The 23,640-nt window shown below is 40.8% G+C and overlaps 1 protein-coding gene across 2 annotated transcripts; it reads right to left on the minus strand.

Annotated features, from left to right (window-relative positions):
- On the minus strand, positions 1 to 23,225 carry LOC126396710 (protein sel-1 homolog 3-like). Of its 2 annotated transcripts, XM_050054960.1 has the most exons (24): positions 23,089 to 23,225; positions 20,481 to 21,015; positions 20,266 to 20,392; positions 17,239 to 17,360; positions 16,927 to 17,042; positions 16,577 to 16,626; positions 12,756 to 12,879; positions 12,531 to 12,669; positions 12,236 to 12,376; positions 11,948 to 12,153; positions 11,669 to 11,848; positions 6,401 to 6,523; positions 6,168 to 6,308; positions 5,991 to 6,053; positions 5,735 to 5,911; positions 4,897 to 5,024; positions 4,445 to 4,528; positions 4,253 to 4,334; positions 3,932 to 4,007; positions 3,724 to 3,842; positions 3,415 to 3,536; positions 1,609 to 1,723; positions 1,310 to 1,373; positions 2 to 1,131 (listed from the first exon to the last, which is right to left on the minus strand). In XM_050054960.1, exons 1-24 carry the CDS (start codon positions 23,143 to 23,145, stop codon positions 893 to 895), a joined length of 3,330 nt encoding a protein of 1,109 aa, XP_049910917.1. In that variant the 5' UTR covers positions 23,146 to 23,225; the 3' UTR covers positions 2 to 892. The 2 variants fall into 2 exon arrangements, with proteins under 2 accessions (XP_049910918.1, XP_049910917.1); XM_050054961.1 differs by lacking the exon at positions 11,669 to 11,848 and having other exon boundaries at positions 1 to 1,131; positions 6,401 to 6,520.
- Between the last annotated feature and the right edge of the window lie 415 nt (positions 23,226 to 23,640).

Consider the following 23,640-nt stretch of genomic DNA (forward strand, 5'->3'; position numbering starts at 1 on the left):
AGGATCTTTACTAAAAATGTACGTACAGTACGCACAAAAGCCAAAAATGGCGTGCGCCAAAAAATACTCAACAATTTCTACAATCAGGCTTCCACCTCAACACCTGCTTCGCCAGTTTCCTGTCTCCAAAATGTTTATAAACATGGGTCAAAGTTTTCCCCATCAAGTCTGTTTTTATAGATCACAACTTTTGTGTGGGAAGTGGCGTACGCCTCTTTCAGGCCTTGATTTGTGAGTATGCAATGTTTATAAATGAGACCTCTGGTCTGTTTGTTTATGGGAGGAAGAGCCCTCTGTGGATAAACCTCCTAAACAATGAACACTGGAGGATTTCTAACTAGGAAAAGTTTCAACTGGTTGCAATCTGCAATTATCATCGCTAGATGCCACTAAATCCCCCAGAGTTCTACACACTAGACCTTGAAATGCATCTGTCTGTTTTTACAGTGCTATGACAGAAATGAATCAATTTCATAATGAAAGAATTGACTGAATAATCCAAAGCAAGTCAGTGTTGAAATATGTTTTACTACATGTTGCATAACAGAAGCTTCACTCTGCTTTCTTGGCGCCACATCCCAGAGACAATATAAACTGCAGGTCAGACTCAGCATTAATTAAATAAACTGCATGATAAGTATTTTATTTTCCGCAAACAAAACAATTGACATATGGTTACTGAGGAAACACTATCACCACTCTGATAAAGCAGCACGCTGATCAGCACTTCTCTCCTTCCCGTGTTATAACTTAAAATGAGTCACCTGTCTCCAGAACACAAATGTGTCACATGAATAGTGCTGTAACTCATCCTCTAAATGTATGCTCTTACAATATGTAGTGTCTGGGGCTTTTGCTGTGGCTATTGGATCACTGTGCTGGGTATTGTATGTCATAAGAGATGATAGAGGAGTGTGGTCCAGAAAGCACACAGGCACACGCCCGTCAGAGTCACAGCCCAATCACAGGTCTGCCGTAGCCGCTGTTCACCATTCAGGATGGTAAGCCATAGATTCCCCGCTGCTCCGTAGGTTCCTCCTGTGGTGCTGTCTTGCTCTCTGTTCAAGTTGACGCCATCTTGGCTGTTGGATGATTCCCTTGCTCTCAGTGCAAACACTCGCTGCCTTTGTTCTGTGTTTATTTGCAGATGAGGGGGATGAAAGCAGGTGAGGATCATGGCAAACTAACACAGATGATCTTTGATGTGCAAAGCTGAGCACGAGGCAGCAAACTAATATGTGGGGAAATTGCACCATCTTGTGGCAGATAGGTGCAAGTAGGTGCAGCTGGGAAGGAAACAATTACTTACCAAGACAGCTCTGCAGTGGCACTGTGACAATAATGACAATGACAGAAAGAAAAGATGCGTATGCCTATAGAGAAATGAGAAAAGTGGTTTAAATAAATTATCACATTTTCTCCCCCAAAATAGCACTCTATATTGTCTTTAATGTCTTATTCATGACGAAGGTCCAATTAGCATTTTCCCATATTCAATAATTAAAGGTAGATCAGATTATCAAAGGACGATGATAAAGTGTAGGAGTGCAGCTTGTGGTGTGTTTTTCTCTTACTACACACAGTATGAACTGATTGCCTTATGCCTACCAAGAGGAGCTGTGCACCGTTCTGAGTCATTCTCCTCAAGGCTTTTCCCATCTGGACTCTGAGCAGAGCTAAAGAACAGGGCGTCAATGCTTCTCCTTCCTCAGTCTCCACACATCTTAGGAGATAAACAATGGAAACTGTATTACACACAATAACAGTGATATTGAGCCTTCATATTTCTCTTAGAAGAAAAACAGCAATAATAGAGCACATGACTAAAATGATGTCAGTGAGTAATAGCAGGAAGTGCACGAGCAGATGTGTTTAGCAATAACAACAGCTAACATTGACTTTGCCCTCAAGAATTTTGACCTTCTGGGAAATACTTTCTTGCAAAGAGGTAGAAGATTGATACGACTTCCATGTCTGTACGGTAAAATATAAAGCTTCCAGGTACTGTAGCTTAGCTTAGCATAAAGACTGGTCACACGGGAAAACAGGTAACAAATTCCACTTACTAGTACCTCTAATGGCCAGTCCGCAATGAAAGCTTTCTAAAATAGTTTTTTTTTCGACGTCTCATGGCACAGATATGCTTCCATTTTATTTAAATCTATCAAACCACACTGATTCTCTCGTGTTTTTATGCTTTAAATCTATTGTCGTCACATTTGGTGACGTGTAATCTGCATAGACAGCTGTTTCAATCATACAAATATCCCGCTGTATATTTGTTATGAACTTATTAAAACTCTATCTACATTAAATGGTCAAAGCTCCCAGTCTGTGTGTGAGCTAGCCTGTTTCACTACAGGCAGATTACCTTCACTCGCTACAGTGGGCGGGGAATAAAACCAATGAGTCAATACATAAGAACACTGTTGATGTCTCCCCATGGAGCCGACATGAAAACTGTTTTGGTTCAGTAAATTTCTGCCATCAATCAGTGTGGTGAAGACAGGTTAGTGCTGTCTCCTCAGCTCCCCACGAGCTGCTGCTGACAGACGGCTGACATGTTTACAGAAGACAGAGTCATGGTATGTGTCCACAGTATCTATAATCTCCACACCTCCCATTCATTGTCTTTGTCAGCAGCCGTGCAATGCATTCTGGTAGCACCAAGTTGCATTTTAAAAGACAGGACGTCCGCTCCTGATTTGTTTAAAGTTGAATTTAGGCTACTTTATGCTAATAAGGGGCACCCAGTGTAACTTGCCACCTTTGGAAACAAGCAAAAAAACTTCTAAACTAACAATTTTCAATTTAAAATTAAGATAGATTCAGCAACTGCATGGCTTATTTCTGGCCACCGATGTTTTCAGAAGCAAATTTCAGTGAACTATTTTTGTAAAATAAGAGAAAGTTTCCAGACTAGCCGCCATCCAGTTTGAAATATGGTAGCAGACAGCCCACATGCCAAGTGGCACGGCCATCAAGCATCCAGTGTTAGGAGGCGACACAACCTCTCAGTGTGGATTGGACAACAGTATGCTTATGCACTGCTCACGTCTTGCTTATGTGTCACTTGTAACGTGGATTCCCAGTATCGCTCGATAATTAACAAGTGATATGAAAAACAGACGACAAAACCAGCAGCCTGTTCCACCTGTTTGTGCTAAGCTAAGCTAAAGAGCTGCTGCCTTTATGACTGCCGTACATACACAAGTGTATGTTACCGATCTTCTCTTCACTCTTGGCAAGAAAGCGAATAAGTTAAAGTAACTGTAGAAGCACATTATCTCACAAATGTCATCACTCTCAGGTGCTGTATTATAAACAGCCTTAGATCACCTAAATTAGATTCATGGTCATTATTCATTGCTGTGGCAGCTCATGAATTTATTTGCTTATTTATTATTTATTCACCTTATTAAGATCTTCTCCACCACGACGTCCCGCTCATCATAATGTGACACATCAAACCAGCCGCGGACTCTCAGTGGCAGAACGTATCCCTGTCGCACCAAAACGACCAAGCTGTACATTCCCTGTGAGTTTGGGTGAAAAAAGATCAGAACAGGAGCTGATGGGTTATTCACAGAGAAATTTTTCAAATAACAACAACAACACTGTATAATGCTGTTTGTTGTTTTTATTGCGGTGGGCCTGAGCCCGTGAAAGTTTAATTAAGTTTATCATAGGGTGATGAGATTACAGCTCAAGTAAATCTGTCACCTGAGGGCTGCCTGCTCGAGCTGCTCTGCCATACATCGATATGGCCTGACCAAGCAGGGATAATGAGTCTTCTCGCCTGCCGGAGGATCGGAGGTAGTGGTCTCCCATTTTCAGCAGAGCTATAAAAGAAGATAAATACTTGGTGTTTATTGACCAGATTGACAGAAGGAGGGAGAGGTTAAAGAAAAATGAAATGAGAGGAACTCACCGGATGGATGGGGATCATAGTTTAATATAGAGTAGTTATTATATCTCCACTGACAATCATCGCCGAGATTCAGCTCCTACATTTGGGAGAGTGAGCGCGGGGTGAGAGAGGGCAGAGCAATGATGAAGGTTATGTTATCAACCACTGACAATTTCCCTGCGGCTTGGTTTTCTCATTTTAGTACGTGAGTGGAATTATGTGCAATTTGTTCATCAGCTACCTCCAAAACTCTAATTATGAGGCATCGATTTCAGATTTGTGCTGTTATATAGCTGTCTTGACGGACACAAAGGGTTAAAAGCCAGAGTAACAGCCTCCTACCTCACACAGGTGCGCCACATTGCTCTGGGCCAAACCCAGACCGGTTTCAGCTGCCAAAACATACTTCACAAACGCTCCCCGCCTGTTTGCAACACAATAAAACAAATGTGAAGAAGCAGAGACAAATGGTAAGGACCAGAGAAAATGATTAAATGAGGACAATTGCAAAGTAATTGAAATTAATGTCCCTACCAAGAGCCCTGGAGGTAGGCCTGGAGAGCGTCTCTGACCATAAATCCAAGGTGTCCGTTCTGTTCACAGACCTTTTTTAGCATTCTGCACAGAGGGTAAAGCATGGGTGATGAATTATGGAATATCATTTTCTCCACATAAACGGAAAATATTTTAACATGATCTAAAAATAGTTCCTGATTTGTTGAGGTCATTCTAAAAAAAAAAAATAAAACCCGTCTCTACAGCTGCAGCAGGAGCTTCTTTAAATTCATAAGATACCAGAGGAACAACGAGTCTCTCTGTGCCAGACAATAATGCAGTGACAGTGACTCTTATTTTTAGATATGCAAATACGAGGTTCTGACCTTGAATTAGCCACTGTCATTGAAATTAGATGCCACTGAGCTGCAGGCTACAGTGCAACAGCCCATAACAAAGCTTTCTTCACCAAGCTAATGAAAGCCTCTTACATCACAGCCTTTTCCACATCCTGAGACACCCCTTCCAGGCTTCCTGTCGAAAGGTACCAAGCAGCCTCCACCGATGCAGAGATATGACCAAGCACAGACGCATTCAAAAACAGCTTGAACGCAGCCGTCTGTGGATCATACAGAAAATACAGTATATCAGCTTATTGATCGCAACAGATCAATGATGAAACTACACTGAACAAAAATTTGAACACTTCTGTTTTTGCTCCCATTTTTCACAGGCCTAAGTTAAAGACTGTTTTTATGCAATCAATGGATACATTACTCTCAAACTTTGGTCTTTAATATGTTAAAATCCGTGTTAGTGAGCGTAAATAATCCATCCACCTGACAGGTGTGCCATATCAAATGCTGATTAAACAGCATCATCGCTACACAGCCGTGCTTAGGGATGGTCACAGTTAAAGGCCACTCTAAAATGTGCAGTTTTATCACACAACACTATGTCACAGATGTCCCAGGTTTTCAGGGAGCACACCACTGGCATGCTGACTTCAGGACTGACCACCAGAGCTGATGCCCATGAACTGAATGTTCATTTCACGACCATAAGACATCTCCAAAATTGCTTCCTTGAATTAGCAGTACATCCGAATGCCCTCACAAAAACACATAGGTAACCACACCAGCTCAGGACCTCGACATCCAGCAACTTCACCTGCAAGATCATCTGAGACCAGCCACCCGAACAGCTGATGCAACACTTGGTTTGGTGTTAGATTTTTAACCCAAACTCTAAAAAACGGGAGCAAAAAGAAAAGTGATGTGTTTTAAATTTTTGTTGAGTATGACTTTTGACAAGGTGTGTGACTTGAACCTCATTCCTCCACGGGTGGTGTGGGTTCATCCCAATGAGATGATAAATCCCCAGGTTATACATGCCATCCTCGCTCCCATTTAGCGCTGCTTTCTCAAAGTATTTCACTGCATTGATGTGGTCGTTCAGTATCATCCCATGGTACCAGCCTAAAGCATTCAGGGCGTTAATTGAGCCCTGAAGCAGGGAAACAGACAGAGGTATAGTGAAGGCACATACTGTAAACACAGATTGATTACCACGAGTACACACGTACCATCTCTGCAGCTTTCTTCAGCAGCTTAAAACCTCGGGTGTAGTTTCTTTTCACTCCGTGGCCCTGGAGGAATCAGCATCAATCAGTGAATCAATAACTGTCACAACACAGACACACAAAATATCCATTGTCCAATTTAATCATAAAATAGGGTGAGTCTTTATAATCTTACAGAACCTTCATTAGTAGGATGGAGTAGTCATACATCGCTGAAGGATCCTTCATCTGCATAGCGCTTCTTTCAAACCACTTCACCGCACTCGCTATGTCTTTTGAGACTCCGTGATGTCCCCAGTAAAGCAATGTCCCCAGGCGTTTCTAAACATAATAAGAGAGTTTTTATTGGCTTGCTCTGAGCATGGACTGTGTCTGCCAATCATAACGGAAGTATTAAAGTAACCCAAACATACCTGAGAATGTATGTCTCCTTTCTCTGCTTGGTATTTCAGATACTGAAAGAAGTCACTTGTCTCATTTGTGAGGCTCTGTAGGTCCTCTGGATTGTTTAGATAGATCTGTTCAAGTGTGCCCTGCTTTAAGAGAGAAATCCATATAGTAATCTGTTAGAGTAGTATTTATAAAAGCAGCAGTAGTAAGTAGTTCTAATACAAGTGGTGCATTTGCATGGATTAAAGGGCCAGTGTGTAGGATTTAGGGGGATGTATTGGCAGAAATGGAATATAAGTATGTTTTCTTTAGTGTGTAATCACCTGAAAATAAAATATAATGTTTTCATTACCTTCGAATGAGCCATTTTTATCTACATGGGGAGCAGATCCTAGTTCGCGGAGCTCACCATGACGCCATGTTTCTACAGTAGGCCAGAATGGACAAACCAAACAGTGGCTCTAGATGGAGCCATTTGCGTTTTTGCCCCTCTGCGACAAGAGCGCCGGAAAAACACTTATTTTTTAAAACGTGAACCTGCTTCATTCAACGTTTTTACCTGTTTAAATTACCGGGTCTGTGTGTTTTGGAGAGAAGGCCTCTGCAGTAATTCGGCTCCCGGTAAAAACCTTAGCATCTGGGACTGTTTGCACAAAATACGTTCAGTTAAGATTTTTTTTAATTCCTTGTTAAGGTTTCCTCAAAATAATATTGGTTGCACAAAACACCCTCAAGCCTTCAACTTAAAGTTTCCCTAAAATTTTCACTTGAGTATTTATGGTTTTCTCCGTGTCTTGGTCTTATACTTAAGGAATCCCTAGACCGTTCCTCTAAGATCTTAGCAACCAGGGCAAGGTAAAAAACAAACAAACAAAAAACTTGAGGTACCTCTGACTCTATCTTAACTGCAACATGGCCGAGTTTATGGTGATAAATGAAAAAACTAACACATCCTGTGTGTGTTCTGCAACCAGAAGAAATGGTTGCACTTTAGATTTGACTGAATTAATTTTTGTTGCAGTTTCTTCCTACAATCATTTTTGTTTTCTGGTATTTGGAATCAAATTTACTTTGTAGTTTGTGCTTTCTGTGATTGTATTCCTCCAGAAGTTTAATCTTTTCGTCCTCTGACCAATATTCCAGTTTTCTGGTCTTTTTTTTCGTCTGCCATTTTTTCACTATCTAACAAAAAGCCAATATCTGAGATGATAACAGGCGTCACAAACCTGAGTCCAAGCAAACAAACAATCTCCATGGAAACTTTTACCACTGTGAAATCTCTTTCAACGCAGTAAATGAGTTACCGTTTTGCCTTAACTAAGGAAACCTTTTAAGTGATTCTTTGCAATTGTGCAAGTCCCTTAGCTAATTAAAAATTAAGCCTTAAGTGTCATACTTGAGTAGAAAACTTAAGGTGTTTTGTGCAACTGGGGCCTGTACTTTAAGTTATCAGCTGGTTGCAATGTGCAGTTCCCACCAGATGCCACTAAATCCCACTAAATCTTACACACTGTTCCTTTAATTTCTGAAAATATAATTTAATTAATTGCCTTGAAAACTGGGTCAATATACAACAATTAAAGCTCGAGTTTGGTATTATTGATATATAGTTCAACACTGAGAACTAATCAGGACTGTGAGGGTGTCATTCAATCAGATTTGATTGACAGTACTGGCAACATAAGCAAACAACCCCACAATTCAAATGCCTGCTATATCCTGATCAGGGCTCAGAAGTACATGACATCACTTTTTTTAACAGAGCTCTGCCCACTTCAGACCAGTCAGGAGAGCTCAGACAAAACAGCACAGACTGATATCTTTCAATTGAAATAAATAAAACCATTCTAAACTTTGGGAGACTACTTTGTGCTCATGTAGGACCCTATCTCTTATAATACGAGGCTGATTCAAAAAACGTTTCAGGGCCTTTAATTAAGATTAAATCTGGATGGATTATTGTGCTGTCTTCCACTCAGACAGTTTTTAAGTTGGTCAGAAAACAGCAGATAGAACTTTCCTATTTAGACTTCACTGCAATTGTTTTCTCGCTGCATTGGCTGCCTGTTCAAGCTGGAGCAGACAGTAAAGCCTCTCTGTTGTCTTCTATGAACCTCTATTTGTTTGATGCATCTTATTTAAATATCCCAGGAATAAACAGGAAATCAGTCTGAAGTTTCTCATAGCAGGTGCCTTATCTTTGGTTTGCTCTCCTTCTATTCATCAGGACAGCTAACGCATTCACATTTTTAAATTAAGATTTAAGACCCATCTATTCTCCTGGGCTCCATCAGCAGATGCACTATTAATCATATTTTGGAGACAATCCCTGTTTAACATTGCTGTCATGTATTTTTTACACATGTGCACTGTTTGTGCGTATGTGTATGACTTGCATTTGAGTGTCTATGTGCAAGTGGATGTGTTTGAAAGACTTATGGATTTACTTATTATCCTTACACATACTGTACATTTGTTCATATATTTTCAACATGTGGATTCCACTTTGATGTTATCGTGAAATTAGGGCGCACCTAACCATTTTATTGATGAATCTAACGTTATTTTTCGATTAGTCAACCAATCTAATGACAAACTTAAAGATTATTCTAAAGATTCTTTTTTTATTACTTGATTAATATATCACTTAAATAACAAGAAAAACTTGTATCACACTGTCTAACACTGTTGCGTAATGATGATATTATGACTATTAATAATAGTAGTAGTAATAATAATAATTGGACCTATGTGTCAGACACCTGATCAGAAAGTACTGGACCATAAATTGCTGTAACACATACATTAATTCAATCACCGTAGATCACAGCAGTCCTTTCTTTGAAGTGGAGAATCAGTATTTTTTCTTAAGTACTTGACTTAAAACTTAAAATGCTCATGACATGTATTTATTTCATCACTGGCAAATGTATCTTTGCATCGGCGTGGGAAATAAATGAAACTATTTACAGACCGTAACAGAAATCACAGACTGTAATAGTGTTGTCACGATACCAAAATCTTTGTTTCGGTACCAATACCAATATGAATTTCGATACTTTTCGATACTCTTCGGTACTTTTCCTAAGGAAAAGTCCTTTTGGCTACAAACCTTTAGAACAATAAATAGTAGGGGTGTAATGGTACCAAAAAATCATGGTTCGGTAAGTACCTCGGTACTGACGTCACGGTTTGGTAACTCAAATGTTCCACCAAGTTGGTGTTGTCTTGTGTTGTCTCCCTTTGCGAGGCAGACTTTCTCTTGTCTTTTTTCACGTGCGCCAGCTGCGAATGTTGATACAGGTGCTGTCATACACACCACTTGCGCAATATGTGCTCCAATAGGAACAAGGAAGGCGTTTGTGTGCATAAATGAATTAAATAAATCAATGAATTGAATCAATTTAAAAAGTACCGGTATTTTCCAAATGCAGTATAGTACCGTTTGGAATACTCTAGTACCACGGTACTATTTTAGTGCCGGTATACCGTGCAACACTAGACTGTAACAACAGTCTGTAATGTTAGTTTAAGCTGTTATCTCACTCGTGCATGCTCGTTAAAGTAAGCAGAAAATATGAAACAGCCTAATAACAATGTTAGATGATACATGCGGTATCATTAGCAGCAGTGCATAAAGTCTAATGACTTCTACTAACAGATTCATGTTCCGTGTGTTGATAATCCTGATATGTCAGGCTTGGGTCGGGACAAAAAGTAAACAGGACAGTGCTTTCTGCTTTTGTCTTGACATAGCGCTCTGGGATGCCTTTACTTTGGGTGTCTGTGTGCTGCAGTTGCACACCTGTGAGACGACATTTTCACTTTGTAGGCGAAGTTTTCAGCTGCAGCCTGTTATCTGGAGGAATCCATGCTTTTATCAGGTGTAGCCTACTTAATTGTGACTAGGGCTGCAACTAACGATTATTTTCATTGTCGATTAATCTGTCGATTATTTCTTCGATTAGTCGACTAATCATTTTATCGAAAAATGTTGAAAAATGTCGGTCTGTTTCTCCCAAACCTCAAAATTATGTCATCTAATGTCTTGTTTCTTGTTTCGTACTCACACCAAAGGGTTTTAGTTCACCGTCATGGGAGAGTGTGTAAAGCTGCCAAAATTTCAACATAAGAAGCTGCAATAAGAGTATTTTGGGGTACTTTTATAGTACTTTTCTATGAAAAATGACTCAAACCGATTAGTCGATTACTAAAATAGTTACCGATTATTTTAATAGTTGATTAGTCATCGATTAGTCGATTAATCGTTGCAGCCCTAATTGTGACGCACCGACGCATGTTTTACAAATCGACATATTTTCATAATCGATGACCCCTGTTATGTATTGATTTTTATGTTTATCAGTCACCACAATGGCTGGTGATGTTTTCACCCTGTGAGTCTGTGTGTGTCATCATTGTAAAATGTGGTCCTGGTGACACCTTTATTAACAGGAGCTACCACAGAACCTGTTCTGAGTATTTTGCAAGGTGTTTATATGTCTGTCTGTGGACAGATATTGTCAACGCGATAGCGCCACAAACGTGTAAGATGCAATCCCTTAATTTTTTCAATGTATTGTTAGGATCAAAATTAATTTTAAATGGTTGTCGTCTGTGTAAGGGCATTGGAAGTTGAGGGGTAGGAAGAGGGGAAGGGGCACATTCGTTGTAAGTTGCGTATTGTATAATCTTTAAAAGACGGTTTCTCGTTTACTTATTTTTCTCATTTTGTTCTCTTGTACTTACTTTGACTTAATGTATACTTATACTTATACAGCACCCCTTTAACTGCCTGTGTGTCCCTTTGTGTAATCCTGTGCTCCATCTCTAAATTTGGAGGTTTTTATCTGTCGTGAATGCAGTGCAGGCGGAGCACTCCATGAGTTCTTTTTTTCCCCCTCAGCAGCAGTGACTTCCGAGGTGGATAATTGATCTGATTGATCAGATCTGATTGATCAGATCAGATGAATGGATGAGAGGAGTGGCTACTGTGAGTGAATGCAAACTTTTAGACCAAGCAGAATGAAAAGTAAAGTTTCATTTTCAATATGCCTGCTGTTCTGCTGCTCCATCTGTGCCCAGAGAATGCCCTGTGCTCTGACAGTGTGCTGCTATAAATAACTGAACAGTGTATATATTCCACTGGTGCTCCTAATGAACGGTCCAGCTACATTTGCCACCAAGATAGTTGTTGAGACATTTCAGTCCAGACCAAAGTAGAGGACTGTCCGACAGACCCATATTGCCAGCAATGCTAGCATTATATAATATTAATGTCAGATGTTTACCTCATTTTCATGTATTCTGTAACTATCAGTGTTGGTCTGTACCCCAGCATTGGAGTAATAGCTGTAAGCCATGTCCAAGTCCTTTGGAAACCCATCAATTCCTTGTGTGTGCTTGTACCCAGCATGCATCAGGGCAAAACGGTTATCGCCCACTGCACCAATCAAACTATAGACATGGCCCTGAAGAACACAGGAGTCAATATTATCAGTCATCATTACCGAAGTGATGTTACATGTGATAAAGTAGCAATTAAGGCACAAGGAAGGCAGCGACTCTACCTGTTGTTGATCGACTGAGTGCCCCAAGCCAGAGAGGTGGATAGCAGCCAACAAGAGAGACGCTTTGTGATTTCCAAAGCAGGAGGCCACAGGGAGTAGTGCTGTTGATTTGAATGTGATTTTCTGTTGTGTCTGATCTACAGAGAGCATGGTATCAACTGCCTGCTTAAACAAAGCATTCCTGAGGTCCTTCATGGCCAGAGATCCTACAATAAATGATACAGAAAATTGTCAGTATTGTGAATAATGAGTTACATATGACTTTTGTGGTCAAACGATCTATGACACCTGTTCTGATTTCCTCCTCTTTTGTCCGCAAGAACTGAAAAAGAGTGCTGTATCTAGGTTGTTTTTCCCAGATCCATGTTTGTGTGCAGATTTCCTCTTCGGACTGACCCCACAGTCTTATGAAGTGAGGTGTACAGACACCTGGAAAAAAAAATATACAGCAACCTGTCCACAGAAGTCTTCCCACACTTAATAGGTGTGCAGTTGTTGTATTGACACCCTGTATATGAGATCTATATAAGGATGATCCCTGTAGAATGGCTGCTTTAAAGGATTTGTCAACATAATATTTCACCTGTGTTGACTGGTGAAAGGAGGTGACTCTTAGTTACATCTTGGAGAAAGGCTCTTGTGAGTGCTTTCATTTCCTGACAGTCCTGATGAGTCTTATCCAGCGCCTGCAGTGTTGACGCGGGGTGAAGTTGATTTTTTACCTGTGACATGGATAACAGCATATTTTAGCACAGTAATTATTAAACATCACATCATTGACTTAATGATTGGGAAATGGGCACTTTACCTTCGTTGTTCCAAAACGGTAGTATTTGACAGGTCCAAAATACCCACGGATGCCTGGCATGTACTTGCTTCCACCGATCACAAAGTATCCATCAGTGTCATTATAATGGATACTGTTTTGAAATCTGTAAGATATTGAACACTGCTCAAACCAGTTGTCATGATCGTTATTCACATAGCAGTCATCCCTGTTCTATTGTGGGACTCCCTAAACACCTGCTATTTCCCTTAAGTCCTGGGCACAGGGGTCGCGTTAACAGGATATTCTCGGTCATTGACCGTTTTTTTACAACAATGACCGGAAAATCTGAAGGCCGTCGGTCATTTTGACCGGTTGCAATTACTACCCCTGTCCACTTGGCGGCGGAGTGCACAGTCAGTGGTTTAAGTGACTGCCATTTTCACACTGCAGAGAAAAAGTCATTCATCTGCTTCATGTAGCGTTGTTGACATAACGCCCTGGACACACCGGACGCGGAACCGAAACACGGCGCCCAGCAGCGGAGGCAGTTTTCAGTCAGCGCCCATGTTAACCTATCTGACTGTCCACACAGGCTGCTGAGCAGAGTGGAGCGCCCACGGAGGCAGCGCTTCAGTTTGGCGTCTGGTCTATTTTTCACGGGAGCCGCGAGCACTTCTGTCAAGCTGGATCGAGCGGATCATACCAAACAGGAAGTCGGACACAGAAAAGACGAGAGAATCCGCCAATTTTCAAAATAAAATAACAGCACGCACTGAGGAACGTGAGGAGAAAATACCGTGATTATAATTTAAAATAACACAACAGTGCATAACCGAACACATTTTTCAATACCATAATCACTTCATTACAATTTTAATTTTGTGTCACCGAGCCTACAGGCAAAACTACATAACGCCCTGGATACACTGGACGCGTTAGTGACGCGTTAGTGCCGTCCGGCGTGTCCAGGGCGAAGCCTAATGGCACGAGTGTGTGGATGTCTGTTCATCTTTTCGTTCATGTCCTTATTAATGCACACTTTATAACTTGCTTGTTGGATTTATTAAAAACGAACGAATGAAAACTAAATGTCTTTGATTATCTTTATTATCATTTAAAAATGAAAATTAAAATGACCGGTAAAAATAGATTATGACCGGATTTTTATGGCCCTGTCAGTCAAAATGACCGGCGACGAAAAAGTCTAGCGCAACGTCTTCCTGGGCATAGACTGTATGTAAAGATGGACAACGCGTGTCCACTTACTCCAACTGTACAGAAATGAAGCCAAAATATCCTGGATAAGGCCGCTGCCATCTCGTACTGGTGATGTCATTTGCAGCCAGAGTCTGCAGTTCAAGGGGTGGGGGACTTTTTTTTTTTTTTTTTGTGGCAATATTGTGTCGTCACATGGAAGCCACAAATCAATTTTTTTATTATATAAATTATTGCTTTTGGTAGTTAGGGTTGCAGCAGTGTAAGAATTTCACAGAATGATCATGGTCTCAGAAAAGTTTGCAGTTTCACGGTATACAGAATTTAATGGAATTTTAATTTAACTGAACTGAACTGAGAATCTCGGTCCAGTTGCTTTTTTTTTTTTTTTTTTTTCAATATCGTAGATAAGCAAATGTACACGGTATGATAACCTTCAACTTTTATATCACGGTATACCTTGAAATAAGTATATCGCTGCAACCCCATGGGTGGCCTACGAGAATAATATAATCCAGGGGTGTCCGAACTTTTTTGAATGGGGGCCTGACAGATAATGTGAAAATACCCAGGGCCAGCTGCCTTTCAAAAAAAAATCCTGTGCAAATAAGACAAATGCAACATCCTTCTTTGAAAGTGTTCAACTTTCCACTGCTCCTGAAAGTGCCGGCCCTCACTGTTAGCTTTACACATCTTTGCTGTGGCCATGTCTGCTACCGAACAGCACCATTGATTGCAAGCATATCAATTGCTACACACAGCTGTAAATATTATCAGAAACATTCAACACCTGAACGTAGGCCAGGGTGATAAGAACTATCTAAAATGACTGAAACAATCTTTGGGAAAATTTATGTGACGTGTACTTTGGTTTTTTAGTTTTGCCCATGTCCCTTCTGCTAACACAGAGGGAGTGAGATTTATGACCTATACTGCAACCAGCAACCAGGGGTTGATTAAGATGTTTTGGCTTCATGTTCTGTCATGTTGTCCAACTTTTTACGTATACAGTTTATGGTCCTGCGTCACTTATACCCCTTTTGCACCAAATTAGCTGTGGCTCTTGAACCGGTTCTGTTCAGGGTTCTTGGAAATTTAGTGCTATTTAGCAAACCAGCCCGTGTTTTCACCAGTTTTGAGTGGAACCATTGTAATCAAGGATCCATCATCAACGAAGGGCGTTGCACAATGCACAATGAAGGTAAACAGTATGCCCACCTATGTTAATACCATTTGCACTTCAAGTTAAGAAAAACCTGCTATATTTGGGTTCCAGCTGGGAGCCAACTTTTTCCGGTTCCAGACCGATTTATTTTTGGTCGAAATGCTCCAAATGGTGCAAAATTAGGAGCGAGAACAGAATCGCAACCCGTTCCATGTTGGTCAACAGTGTGTCCTCATACAGCGGTTCGTGTGATAGCCCACAAATTGGCACCCTATAAATGAACGTACAGAGGTTAGGTTTAGGACGACATACCTTAAAATGACTCAATCACTTGGTCCCGTGATCACAGCCTTCCAAAATATGTGGGTTATGCACGATTTACTGGCTCATGATTACGTGGGATATGTTCAAATTTGGGTTTGTAACTTGTCTTAGGAAAACATACAAATAGTGCATAAGAGCTGCCTGTGGTTGAGAAGAGGTAACAGAGCATTGGGTGTTGGATGCACATCGGCACACATTGTGTCGTATTGTCACTTTGTGGATAAGCGAGCAAAACTAACTTTTACCTGACTACTGAAAAAAATCTCCACAGTCAACCGTCACAACATTATACTGGAAAATATATACAACGAAATAGTGCTAAAATGTTTATTTGAATAACAAAAATCTACTCAGATGGGGGTCTTTATATTTATATCAATGTAGTATCTTACACCAATAGATGCCCAAACAGGCTTTCAGTTTTCATGTATACAGGTGTGAGACCAAATATACAAATTACAGGAAAACATGAATAGTTTACTCCATATGCCTTCATACTTGAAGTGTGTATTATTCAGTCTAGTTTGCCTGATTTTACAAGCTTTAGAAATAAAACTAGCCCAACTTTGCCACTCAGTCCAACTTAATTTTAAGTTAATACTGAATTTCCTGCATGGTGGTGAATTTAATGCACCAATTTTTTTTTTGCCTTTTCTGCATTAATTTATGGAGTAGATGTCTTTAATGTTTCCAAAATAAAAGTCTTTTGGAGGGGGACAAATGCACACACTCTAAATATTGAGGGAGACGTGTCCCCTGTGTCCCCTCTCTCCCCACCCACAAAACAATCTACGCCCATGCCTGGCTTCTCCTCCTATACCCTTCATTGCTCAAGTTGACAGGATTGGTTCCCTAGACGTGTCAGACATGAAGCCTTGGACAAGTCCCCTGCGTCCCCCCAAAATCTACATCTATGCAAATAAATATTAACATGCACTCAGAGCACGGGGCTGAGATGATTACAGAGCTCACCGAAGCATGCACTTCTACATCCTGCAAAACCACACCCATCCGAGTGAAATACTAAGGTTTGAGCTAGTCCTGTTCTACTGCAGTAACTGGACAAACAGGTGCTTTATAAGTGCAAGAGTTGTTTATTTCACAACGATTAAATCAAACTGACATTAAGCATCTTTAAATCAATAACTGGTCTTACTTATATGGATGTCTGTGAGTGTGTTCATCCCATGTTACATCCAGCAGCACCTGAAAGTCAGACACAATAATACATGAGCTCACAACACACAGAAACAGAAAAAATAACCTACTCAGCTGTGAACGACTCCAAATTGCAGTACACACTGCAATCGCCTGGAGTTTCCCAGCTGGAAAGGAACCATCTCTCAGGATCTTACAGCTGTTCCAAAAGGAAATCAAACATCGCAGAGCAAGGGCACCAAACCAAACAGAAGAGAAAGGAAGGCTATAAGATGTTGCCCCGAGCTGTACTTTAATTTCTATTTCTTATCCCACCACCCAGAGGAGACACACACTGAGGTTTTATACCTTTGAGTCCTGTATGTAGCAGTCTAATCTAATCCATTTCCACTGGGGCAATGCCGCACTGACTCGGAAAGCTTCATCTTTTCCTGTTGTCGCACGTGCCTGAATTATGACGTCCCCTACACGGGAGATATGACAGGCATATATGACAGTCATATATTTCACCACAGGAGATCCAGAGCTCTTTATTAATACATAACACAGTCTGTTCTGCAGTCTCACAAAACACACACCATCACTCACAATCATCTCATGATACCACAGTCTAATCCCCTAAACTGGTATCAGGTGTACCCACGAGCTGCTGTGACCCACCTGTGTCTGTAAGCTGCATCAGAACCGAGTCGTACGTATTTTTCCTATCGACATGATGGATGATCCCACAGAGCTTCTCGTGACACCATTTCAGCAGGTAGATCCACACAGATAAGGTGACGCTGAAAACCAAGCAACACATGATTTGACAAATCATTTCTTCGGCTACTGAAGCGCAAAGTTGAGTTTAAAACGCCTTGCTATCTGTTAGAAATGACTGACCTCGCTGTCTTTCATCGACCGTAAATAAAAAGCTCATATGCTCTGCTGAAGAGGCTTCATGAAGCTTGTTAAGTCATTTGTAATGACAGTGAAGTAAAACTAAAAGTAGAGTGTGTTATAACAGCTGACAGCACTGAAAAGGAAACAATCAGTGACCTGTGGCCTGTCAATCTGCTGATATCAACACAAACTACTGATATTATACTGTACATCTGAGGCCATATGTGCTGGTTTATTTGGTTTTATTGTACACATGTATAGTATTTAACATCTAAAGATATAGATAAATATATATTCTTAAAACTGCTCCTCTGTCACTGATTAAAACCCTACAGATTCATCTCTGTTCTTCAGAGTAACATATGTAAAAGTTTTTTTCCCATGGAAAAAAAACCCTTTATGCCTTAAAATGGTTTAGATGTAACTCTACACCTTCGCTGCATTTTGTATGCGTGGATCTATGAATATGCAGATTGGTCCCCACCTCTATCTCCATTTTCCACCATCCGCTCGCCTGCAGCTCGAGCACAACTGCTCACCTTCGACTCTGCTCATCGCTCTCTACAACGTTAAAAATGTAACAGTAATAGATAACATGAGCCTTTGGCCTGACTACATTATCAAACAGCTAATAATGGGTTGCTAATGTTAGATAAACCTTGTCCCCGATCGCCAGCTCTGATAAATAGATGTGAAAATAAAACTTAATACCAATATGTAGCAACACCTGGCTTCTCCTTCCCTCGGACCCCTTATTTTGGAGGTTGACAGGATCGGTTCCTGGGTAAATTTAATTTGAAAGGACAGACACAGGAAGTGTCCATGCTCAGCAGTCACACAGGTGTCACGTTAATTTCCAGGGCTGGTACCTGCGGTTATTCCACAGGCTAGTTAATAACATTTTGGGCAGGAAATCGAAAGTGTGCGATCATTTTGAGAAGGTGAAGGACGAACCCAAGGTGATATGAAAACTCATCCTCACTGGTTCATTAGTACGGTTTTGTATTTCTCTGTAATGTAGCACAGTGTTAACAATGTTACTGATACTATTCTTTCTCACACCTTCAACTCAAACCACCAAAATATATAATTCAATAATTAAATTAATATCATAAACATGCGGGCAACTAGTCGACTAATGGCCCTAAATGACGACTATTGGTCAACTAGGAAAATTCGGCGCCAGCCCTAATATTTTGTGTGCACATATATGATTGTATGCTCAAGGACCTCTCATGGTTGCGTTGAATCACAACAGACCTTTCTCACAACAGACATTTTGACATGTCACAGTAGGAAAAGCACAGGTGTATTCAATAACATTAATGACAGCTGCAGTCCACTTAGAGGAGGCCCTGGTATTGTCCGTGCTGGCTTACTGGAACAGCTTAAGGCTCATTTATACTCCCTTAACGTACAAAAACAGATGCGTCCGTTTCAGATGTTGTGAATGTCACTGCCCTCATACTTCCATGTGCCCTCTCTGATGGCATGAATACAGCAGATAGATGGCACTTAAGGGCAGAGTCAAAAGTTTCACACAAACGAGGCGACGGTGCAGGAGGTTGTAATAAAGTACATTTTCACAGAGGCAGCATTGTAGAAGGCAGTGGTCTGTGGGGGCATTAAATAAATCATGACATGCGGACGGAGAATTCTTTTCACCATATTAGTGATTTGTTCCATCATTATTTAAAGTTCTTCATCGTCTCCTATTGTCATATCTCACTTGAACTATGCTACAGTGCCCCCACAATTTCCTGTGGCACTGCTCAGTTTCATCTGTATCCGTAAGCTCTCAGAAAATGTGCACAAATACAGACGAAATGAATGCAGAGTATGGACAGAAGGCTCCGTCTGTCTCTGTATGTGTATCTGACATTGAGCATAAATTACTGGGAAACTTAATGGAATCAAGCCATTGTTGATGTTAGCAATTTCACCTGTGCATTTCCTATGACAAGACAAAATGTCTAAAAAGGTCCATGGGTGAAAAACCTGTTTGATTGACTGTTTTACATCGTCGCTGACTGTTCCCCTGTGTCAGCGTGGGTTTTCTCCAGGTACTCTGGGGTCTTCCCACAAGGACTGACTTTAGATTGCCTGTGGGTGTGTCTGCCTCTATGTACCCCCCTTTTCACCCAATGTCAGCTGAGCTTGGCTCCAGCCTCTTCACTCCTCTTAACCGGCCAGTAGGGGCTGCAAGTTTTACTGAAATCTTCTCAGCTAAAAACAACAAGCCATACGGTCTGTTGCAGGACACAATTTTGTTTTCGTCATGGCTCGAAAACTGACATCCACAGAAAGGTTTAGTCTTATTTTGAATCGGAACATCCGAAGATTAATTCCATACCTGATGTTATGATCCACTAAAGTTAAGCATAATAGGAGATAAATAAATCACCATTTTCGTTATCCTCACAGCCATTTTGACTTTTAGGGAACTGGGAGGGACAATTCTGTTGTTTTTGTTCTGTCCGTTTGTGGCTGTGTTTTACTTATTAAAAATGCATTTACTGTCATCATTTTATTTTATCTTCTGAAATGTGTCAGCTTGAATTACAAGAGTGTCCGCAATCAGCTCGGGCAGCTGGAACGTGGCCATTTGGCGGAGACCTGAACTCTACTGAGTGCACCTTTCTAGTTTTGCTCATGATATGTGTTTTAGCTTTGTGAGCTATTTAATGCAACATTTGGAGACCCTGCTGGAGATTATATTCCTGCTGTGCAGTTGAACTTCATACAGAATAAACTTCAACTAAACTGTACTAAATGAGAAGTTATTGGGTGAATTTTAAGTACAACCTGGGCTGTGTCACAGCATGAAGACGGGCGCTCTCCAGGGCTCTGTTCCTAAAAGGCTGGAACCTGCGGACCACTCCAAAGTGCTCACCAGGACTTGCCAGGGGGAACTTCAGCATATCAATTACGTCTATGCACAAGTAAAACAGCAAAAGATTACATACTGAAACAGTATTTTCATGTTATTGTTAAAAGTTAATAAAGATAGAGGATCTGACCTGACTCATGTGGACAATTATGAGTTCTGTTTCTGGTCATCTGCCACCTCAGATGAGCTGACCATGAAGGGCACTCAGTGGGAGGTTTAGTTGGACGCTCTGAGAGTGGCTCTGTCTGCAGTGTTTTATAAATCCTCAACATGGAGCCCTGGTATGTCCTGGGTTCCCTGCCATCATTAAGATGGTCTACCCAAGCACGAACTGTCACATTCTGGGCGTCCAAAATGTGCCTGTTGAAAAAGTCATGTTGATATAAAATGGATGGAGGCAATCTGAGCGGCACCTGGTGGATCTTGTAGACTCGGGTTGTGCTGCTGATCCATTTCCTTCTGAAGACCACTAAATCTGTCTTCCTTAATGTGGACACCACCACCTCCAGTGCGAGCCGACATGGCTTGGAGCAACGATACTGCACACGGACCACTGAGCCGTCTGCCACTTTGTCAGGGGCTGAGTCAAACCCTATGAAATTGTCAGGCGGGCTCTCACCAGTCTGGGATGAGGAGGTTGAAATGGCTTGTAACACACAGTGTCCCTGGGTGAAGTGAGAGATGAGTAAATACAATTAAGTGATGTACATACAAACAGGCTATCATGCAGTCTTTTTCCACTCAGACAAATTGCAGGTAACAAGTTGCCAGAGGACATATTTTTTAGAACACGCTCCCTTTGGCCACTCGAGGCAGTGGAAACAAGCTGTGAACAAAACACTGACATGTCATGACTTTGCCGCGTTCTCTCATACAGTGAATGAGACAGTCCTGAACAGGGCTCATCACCACCTTTTAAACTCATCTGGTGAACTTGTTATCAAGGAGTTTCTTATTTACACTTCCAGCAGAGCGGAGGCAACATCACCATTAATTTGGAGCTGTGTTTGTGGCCATCTGGCAAATGCAAGTCTGTTAGCTCTGTTTAAGGTGAAGGGATATATCTGGTTCTTAAGCAGCTCAATGTTCAACCATGTTCACCAGTTAGTGTCTTAACTAAGGCTGGGTGTTATGGGGAAAATCACATGTCACAATATTTTTGACTAAATACTTTGATGTCAGTATTGCAACAATATTGTAGGGTTGACTGTTGGTTCTTTCACATTATATTTACACAGTAAGGTTTAGGATAAATAACTGTCAGTGATGTGGTAATAATGACTAAGTGGGTAAAAGCAAATAACAGAACAGCTAGAGCAGTTTGCAAAGTTCAGAAAATGGCATCACTTTACTGTAATGCAGCTTTTAAAACCATAAAAGGCAACACTTAAAATACTACGATACCCAAAATCTAAGACAATACCTAGTCTCATATGATGTGGATATAATATCAATATATGGTCTAACCCTATTGCTGACTGTGTCTGTCTGCTGTTTGGTGCTGAGCAGGCAGGATAAAGTGTTTTTTTAGCTTGTTTTTCCTGAAAATTGCCACCTGCTGACAGCTGCAAAACAACACTATAGCTCCTTTCCCACAGCACAGAAAAAACATTAACACCTGCAAACATCTGGCTTTTTAATGTAATGGGAAAGGTTACAATAGGCATTCACACCTGGGTCATAGGTATTTATCAGCTCCGGCTTAAATTGGCAGTGATGGAAATACAACACCTGGGTGGACACGCTCATTTTAGCCCCTTTACCAGTGAGATGCAATGACATGCCACAACAAAATGCCATCCATCTGCACCCAGGCAGCATTTAGACATTGTTCCAAGTTAGTCTTCACCAAGTGTAGAAGTGAGAATGAATAAGTAAGAGATAAAGAATAACCACAGTAACATTTTCACTGGCTTCCATGCTGTGTCCTACTGTGTACTAATCTGATGTCGAATGTGACACAGCAGAAAAGAAATAAAAACAGTTATGCTTGTCTGCTGCAGAGCCATGTACACTGCTGTGGTCTACTAGCTATGGCAAAGAAGTCTATAGCCTATTTTATTGGGTTTTGCTGTGTTTAAAAAAACACATACACACTCTAATTTTGGTGGAAAAGGGGTGTAAGAGAGTGGTTAAAGCTAAAGGTAAAGGTAACATTTCTGTGAGTGAACAACTGGCATGGCCATTTTCAAAGGGGTACCTTAAACTCTCACTTCAAGATATGTGCAAGAAAATGGGTTCTATTGGTACCCACAAGTCCTCCAAAAACTTGAGAGGGCTTGTTCCCAGTAAATGTTTTGTATAATCAATGTACTCCTTCAAATTAAAGCTGTGTATTTTTCTTTTCGCAGAAAAAGACAGTCTATTGGAAAAACAATAAATCACCTATCATGTATAGATACAAAACACATTAAAACAGGATTGTTGTGGAACTCAAAATGTTATCTGCACCATCACATCAGATAATTGGTAATATTAACTGTAAAATAACAAACCAAAGAATATCAGTATATGATTCCCTAACTCTCATATCAACACAGTTTCCAACTGGCCTGTGCACCTCAGCAGCATTATAGCATTTCTGCAATTCAGTTATGGCTTTTGGTTTTGGTGCAAGATTATCAGTTACCCCATCTGGCCACCCCTATGAAAAATGTCTGGGCATGCCACTGTTTCACATCAAACAGCTCATATCAGGATTATCACTGTGATAGCAGTAAAGTTTAAGAGTTCCTTACCATTATAATAGCAGCAGTGAAGAAATATCCACAAAAGATGGAGGTTAAAACCTTCATTTTGAGGTTGTTGTTTTTTTTAAAAATCTAAGATTAATTAAAACATAAAAACAAACACGTAGTCCTTGAGTTCATGGTTGATCTATTCGACAAACAGAAATAGTAATGTGTCAAGACATGTTGGGTGAAGTCACTTGGTTGAAAGCAAGTAGGTGTCAGGTGTGAGTATACACCCTTATTGATGCAGCATGACCTGATATTCTGGTGTCTCCAGTTCAGAAATTTGAATGTTGCCTTTAAAGGGCTACACTACCTAAGCGGCTTGACAGGATTGACTCTGCTGTGTAACACAAATGTTGTTTGATTCATTTCCTTCCTGATTTTATTTGGGAACTTTTCATGGGAGTGCTGTATCAAAGCTCAGAGTCTAACTTAATTTGATATGCTCGAGCCAAGGCCTTGCCATCACCCTGCGTCCTCTTTGGCCTACGCCCACACAGGACTTTGAAGAAATCTGATCTGAAAAAAACAACCTGACATAGCAGCCAAAATTAA

The sequence above is a fragment of the Epinephelus moara genome, chromosome 10 (assembly GCF_006386435.1).
Source record: "Epinephelus moara isolate mb chromosome 10, YSFRI_EMoa_1.0, whole genome shotgun sequence".
Classification (NCBI taxonomy): Eukaryota; Metazoa; Chordata; class Actinopteri; order Perciformes; family Serranidae; genus Epinephelus; species Epinephelus moara.